The sequence below is a fragment of the Solanum stenotomum genome, chromosome 8 (genome assembly GCF_019186545.1).
Source record: "Solanum stenotomum isolate F172 chromosome 8, ASM1918654v1, whole genome shotgun sequence".
NCBI classification, from domain to species: domain Eukaryota; kingdom Viridiplantae; phylum Streptophyta; class Magnoliopsida; order Solanales; family Solanaceae; genus Solanum; species Solanum stenotomum.
The window spans coordinates 2,096,757-2,103,348 of NC_064289.1; the positions used below are offsets into that span (position 1 = coordinate 2,096,757).

The 6,592-nt window shown below is 36.7% G+C and overlaps 1 protein-coding gene across 1 annotated transcript; it reads left to right on the plus strand.

Moving 5' to 3' along the window:
- Positions 1-475: 475 nt before the first annotated feature.
- On the plus strand, positions 476-5,420 carry LOC125874578 (uncharacterized). The gene is made up of 3 exons (XM_049555489.1): positions 476-1,037; positions 1,553-2,636; positions 4,893-5,420. The coding sequence occupies exons 1-3, from the start codon at positions 628-630 to the stop codon at positions 5,193-5,195; spliced, it is 1,797 nt and encodes a 598-aa protein (XP_049411446.1). The 5' UTR covers positions 476-627; the 3' UTR covers positions 5,196-5,420.
- The last annotated feature ends 1,172 nt before the right edge of the window (positions 5,421-6,592 follow it).

The following is a 6,592-nucleotide window of genomic DNA, read 5'->3' on the forward strand; positions in this document are numbered from 1 at the left end:
GGGGTAAAAAATACGGTATTAAATAGTCTAGGGAGGTAATATGTCCTTATGAAAGTTTAGTATTACAACAATAAATTCGACCAAAGTTGAGGTATTTTTCAGATCTTTATCTCTTTTTAAAGCTATCACTAGTAATTCACGTTTAATTTAAAAGTGTTTTCAATATTTTTTCTCTTTAAACTATTGTTATTAGTGTGATATATGTAAAGGTGATATGTCCGTGATCTCATTTTTTACTTAAGAAAGTAAACTAAAATTATCGTGGATTCAAGTAAAACTTATCAGAATACAAACAGTAATGAATAATAATGCATATTGAAAAATCAACCTAAGGCAATCAATAGTTTTTTAAAATGAATTACCTAAAAAGGAAATTATATTGATAATTCATACAACAATAATTAACATACTTTGGTGTATTTCATTCATTACAACAATTTCCCTACTCTTTCTATATAAATAAATAACAATTTCTCTACTTTTCAGTCCATTTTTATAGAAACTTTTAGACCTCTAAGCTAGTGTTCACTTGGAGCTAGGCTCAAATCATATACACATAACTAACCATTCATATTATTAAAAATCAACAAGGAAGACGTGATATTCTGGATCTGCGTGCTTCAACTCATGGCAGCAGCATTGGAGTGCTGGTCCAGTAGAGCAAGTATGGATGAGGACATGGTAGAACAAATTCTAATGAGTAACAATGACAGATCGGAGGAGCCGCCGGGAAATAGTTGCTCAGCCGGTGGTGCTAGTTCTACCGGCGCCGGAAGCAATGGAAGTTTTAAAGAGTCCTCTGCGATGCAGAAGCGTTTACAGAGGCTGAGCCGGAATGTATCGGAGGCTATTGCGTCACTTAAGAACTCGCTCAACCTTGAATCGGTTCGTGACCCGCCCTCGGACCGGGTTGAGACCTGCCGGAAGCACGTTTGGGGAAGTGTGGTACGGGGCTTGACTCAGCTTTATCCTGGTAGTCAACTTCCGGAGAAGCTTGTCTCTAACATTCGCAAGCATTACGACTCTTTTCCACTCAGGTTTAGCATTTCTACTATTTATCAATAAACTCGTCGTTGCATTGTTAACGATGATTTTATATGTGTATGATTACAATGGCGGATCTAAGATTTAGAAATCCTGGGTTACGAGCTTAGAGTTTGAGTTCTAAATGTATGTCTAACTCTAGTTTTAGTTTTTTTTTTTTTTTTTTACATCTGTATAAAGTGTGACCTGTGGGTTCTCCAAAACTCCCGTAGTGTTTGCGCTACAGTATATACGTGATCATGAGCATCAAATTGAAAATGGATCAATGGAGTGGAGTGATTATCGGGAATTCGTATAATCAATTCCAACTAGTTTATGATTGAGACATACTAGTAGTAGTTGTTGACTTCTTGTTGTTTTGTGTAAGGTTTGGACCAAGAGCACTGTTCGGTTGGACCACCACAAGCTAGATATTTTCCTATTGTGTGTCACCGTCTAATTTCTTTGGCTTTGGTGCTGTTTGTTTTGGTAGTTGCATTTTCTTATATACTTGGCTTGTTTTTGATAGCTATGGGCAAGCTGGATTCGAAATGAAGGATGTGTTTCTACATATTAGATTGATAGAGCAGGCATCTGCAGAGGACCACCCAGCCATTATGATACAAGAGGTGTCTGATGATGAAGTCCAAGGGTCGATTTTCAAGTTGACATTTGCATGTAACTCCTCTATTTCATGGCCTGCAATGTCCGGGGCACTCGACAGCGCCTCAATTTGCTGCAAAAAGATACAGATCTTTGAAAAGAAAGGTTTTACATTGGGCGTTGTGATGCTTTTGGTTCAATCTGGGAAAGAAAAAATGTTTAAAGCTCGTATCGAGAATGTTCTTAAATCATCCCTTAAGAAGCCAAAATCTACTTCAATGAAGAAGCTGCCATTTGGCCTTTGTGGGACTCAAGAAGAGAACACAAAGAACAGAGAATATGGAGACATTGAAGAGGACTCTAGGCAGCCAACTTACAAAAATGGATTCGAAAATTTGAGCCCAAAGGTCCAGCTTCAAATGCCTTTACCTACTTCTTTGTTTACAGTCTCGGTCGATGAATGGCAGACTGTGTTATCTGGTGGGGATGAGATTGGAAAGTGGTTATTGAGCTCTGATAATCTTGAGTTCGTCGATCAGATTGGACCTAGTACATTCAAAGGGGTATACAAGGGAAAAAAAGTTACGATTGAGAAGCTCAGGGGCTGTGACAAAGGAATTGCCTATGAGTTTGTGCTTCGAAAAGATTTGTTGGAGCTGATGACTTGCGGGCACAAGAGTACATTGCAATTCTTTGGTGTTTGCATCAATGAAAATCATGGCTTGTGTGTTCTGACTAAGTTGATGGAAGGTGGATCAGTTTATGACTTATTGGTAAAGAAAAAGAAAGTCCAGACCAAAGAAATAATGAGGATTGCCACTGATGTAGCTGAGGGAATCAAGTTCATGAATGATCATGGAGTTGCATATAGAGATCTCAATACACAGAGGATCCATTTAGACAAAAATGGGAATGCTTGCTTGGGCGATATGGGCATAGTAGCTGCCTGCAGGAGTATTGACGAGGCCATGGAGTATGAGACTGATGGTTATAGATGGCTAGCTCCTGAGGTTTGTTCTCTTCTACATCCCATTTGATCCATATATATGCATTCATATGTTCTCTTTATTCTGGAGTATTCAGTAATGTTTTTGGAAATATATTGAAAAAGGCTATTCTTGGGATGGTACCAACATTATTTTATGGTTGGCTCTCAGATTGCATTACAGTTTGAGGGTAGTGATAGATTGAGGGGGGAAAGTGTTGGGATCTTTTGTTCCATTTCTGGCAGAGCACTTCAGATGAAATTTGTTATACCAATTAGAAGTTAAACATAAGTGGAGTAACTTATATAATTATTGGAAGTATAAGAGTATTTTTCATATGTTGTGCAGTTCATCATTAGGTGATGGCTTCAAGTTTCCTTATTGATGAGTCATCCAGAAAAATCTAGGGCCTTACATAACAAAGTGATCCGCTTACACTGTACCACAGTTTTTAATTGGAAAGCATCTCAAGTCTTAACAGAATGGAGATAGTAGATTTGTTGGAAAGATGTCAACCAAAATTTTTTGTGGTATAATTAATTTTAGGCTGTGACATTGGGGTTCGCCGTGTCAAAGATAGTTTTTCTTACATGAGTTCTCAGCTAATTTGGTAGAATCTTTCCACATATGCTGTGGTAGCCCGAGTAAACAGTTTTCGATGCCAAATTGAGTATCAGTTTGAGGTAGGGGAGGCAGAGAGCTCTTATAAGACAATACCTGGCCCCTACTTGTCTTTTTTTTTTGGTCCTTTGGGGATGAGATAAAGGACCGTGAGTAGAAAGGGAGAGTTTTTCTCTGTCAGATGTGCTAAATCTACCTGAAATTAAGGTCAATGAAGGTTGAAAGGGCTTGCCTAAATGGCCAAAATACTGTTATGGTGCTTGGGTGTAGTGTGATAAGAGGGGCAAAACAATGATCAGTTTCTACAACAATGACAACAACTATGTGTCAAACTAGTTAAGTTAAATGAATCTTCCGTATCTATTCTGCTCCATTTGGTCCCGTCTCATTTTACTACTCAATTATTTGTCTTTTATGGCAAATTAAGGTTCTCTAAAACTAGGATACTCTGAACTATCTCCGCAGCAATGACAGTTTCTGTACTATAAAAATTTCGAGTTAGTGTTCAATGAGTGCCATCTGATGTTTTCCAGTCCTTTGGGCATCCCATATTAATGACCACAGAGTATCATCTAAAATTTTCTTGAGAAGCATATTATGTGTGTTGTCCATACATAAAGAGAAGGGGGAAATTAATCTTTTGTTGCCACAAGATGAGTAGTTTAATTTTTCTTAAGAGGAGAAAAGTTGTGATTTTTGTTACTATTCTGAAAGCATATCAACGTCTTCATTGGATAGGCCTTTTGATGATTATCTACTAATAAAAATGTTGCCACTAATCCTGCCATGATTTTTGAGCATGCGCAGCATATTATCATATTTTCTTTTGCTTTATTTGCTTTATGAAATTAGCACTTATGTTCTGCTGCATGATTATGTACTTTTGTTTTTATTCTAGTAAACAATTCTGAGTTAATTTCTCTTAGTGGAACCCACTTTTAATTGAAGATGCAAATCCTTATGGATGTTTGGTAACTTTCTTTCTGGTGCTACAGTTTTTTCCCTTTCTATTGCTGGGAGTGGGGACAATTTTCAAATGAATTTATGCAATTCTTTTAGGGGAAATTGTGATATTGGCTTATTCCAATTTTATCCTCTGTAATATTATACTAAACATCACAAGGTATGGGTAACGTCTGCTGCGTACACCACACCCTCTCCAGACCCCACTCGTGGGATCACATTGGGTGTGTCGTTGAATATCATACTGAACATCTCAGTTGGTCCATCCCCTAACAAGAAAACTATGTGTCTGCTTCTTTTTATGGTACTTCTTATTCAAAATCAATAATCCATTAAGTATTTGAAAATTTGTTAGTGGAGAGACCAAAATCGCATAATTCTATTAATTAGTTTATAAATTGTTTTAATTAAATCTGCTTGATCAGACAACATGAGGACAAATTTGAAGTGCTAATCCTTTTAGAGCTATATTGATCGTTGTGGAACATGCTAGTTTTTTTTAGTAAAATACCTTGTTATTTGATTGATGTAATGGTATCTAATAACTTGCCTGCCTCGGACATTGATGTTAATGTATGCTAAGATCTGTTTGTTGTTTGTCAAAGAAGTAATGCACCATGAGCTGTTTACTTTTATGCACAATAAATGATAAAAGTGATATTTTTCACATTTTAACCATGTATTTGGTTGTAATAGATAATTGCAGGTGACCCTGAAAGTGTTAAAGAGACTTGGATGAGTAATGTATATAGTTTCGGCATGATTATATGGGAATTGGTGGCTGGTGAGGTAGCATATGCTGCTTACTCGCCAGTACAGGCTGCTGTTGGAATTGCTGCTTGTGGGCTTAGACCTGAAATTCCAAAGGATTGCCCACAAGTTTTGAGATCTCTTATGATCAAGTGTTGGGACAATTGTCCTTCAAATCGTCCTCAGTTCACGGAAATTGTGTCAACATTGGTACGTTCCAGCAGTAATAGCAACAGTAAGAATAGGTAATGAAAATCCTTTCCATCTCATAAAAATGTAAAAGAAGCCGTTTTAGTCTAGTAGATGCCTCAATCCCTCGTGTAGATCTTTTGTAGTAGCAACAACAACATACCCAGTGTTATCCCTCAAGTGGATCGTAGATCCTTTGTAGCAATGCAAATTAAATCCTTCCTTGATTAATGATAAATATCCTCCTATCATCATATATAATGAAAGGAAAAGAAATTTACTGGATTTTCCCCTCTTGGAATGTCTTTCCAGCTTATAGTTTGTGTTTTGTGCTAGAGACATGATTGGTTGGGTCACATCTGGTCTCTCCTAGTCCTATTATGGCTGCCAATTATCATTATTAGTTACTTTTCATGTTGTCTGTACTGTGAATTGATAAACTAGCATAAAGCAGAAAAAGACAGAAATATAAGGATTGAGGCATGAGAGACCACAAAGTCTTAGTAATTTAGGTCTTTTGTGTTTAGCTGCACTTTATGTTTTTATGGTGGCTAACTATGGGTCCCTTCTCTGTTTCCTTGTCACTAGAAGTAATAACAAGGAATATAAGATCAGAACAATTTTTTCCCATAGGAAAAAGATCCAAATGACATTTTGATGGGCCAACTTTTGAAGGCAGATTCAATTAGACTTTTAACCTCAAGGCAGATCCAAAGCTGGAAAACTGAACCAGCTTTTGAAAAATATTTGAAATCTATGGCCAAACACATACTAATATTTACTGAGAGCTTGAACGAATTTAATCGTTTTCTATATGCATTGAGTTTTGGTTTGAAATAGGCAAGTTCTGCATGTAAGTTCATGATAGTGTAATAAGACATTATGGGCTCATTTGGTACGAGAGATAATTAAAATTCTTTATTTATACATTTAAGAATTTTTCAGAACTCCGTTTGTATATTTCACTTGCTAATATACAAACATGGTAATTTATTATAATATTTTGATAAATCGTATACAAATAGCTAAGGTAAGCACACACAAAATTCTAGAATTATACAATCAGGAACCGAATACAAATCAGACGAGTAGCAATAATTGGGAAAACTGTAGCCGTGAATTACAATTTTCTTAAACGGTAGCTATAATACCTAATACAGGCTAAGTGTTTGCTGCATAATTTTCCCTAAAAAAGTGCCTAGATATTTACACAGAACCAACGAGTATGTGACATGTGTTTTTTTCACTTAGCATATTTACTTCGTATTTTTTTTCTTACCCTTAATTATGGTTTAATCCTAACAGAAAAGTGTTGGTTTTTGGTAAGTAAATTCAAGAAAGATTGATGGGCCGGTGCATTACCAGTTTTCCCTGGGCCGGCCCAGCTCAATTGTAGCCTACCTGCAGTTGGGCTTGGAGTGGGATATTGTCTGGTTAAGATAGGCCCGCATTCCTTT

Excerpts from the sequence above, each read along its gene's own strand:
- LOC125874578 (XM_049555489.1), top strand. The coding sequence starts at position 628 with ATGGCAGCAGCATTGGAGTGCTGGTCCAGTAGAGCAAGTATGGATGAG. Across the intron at positions 1,038-1,552 it reads TACGACTCTTTTCCACTCAG|CTATGGGCAAGCTGGATTCG; the intron begins GTTTAGCATTTC and ends TGTTTTTGATAG. Across the intron at positions 2,637-4,892 it reads ATAGATGGCTAGCTCCTGAG|ATAATTGCAGGTGACCCTGA; the intron begins GTTTGTTCTCTT and ends TGGTTGTAATAG.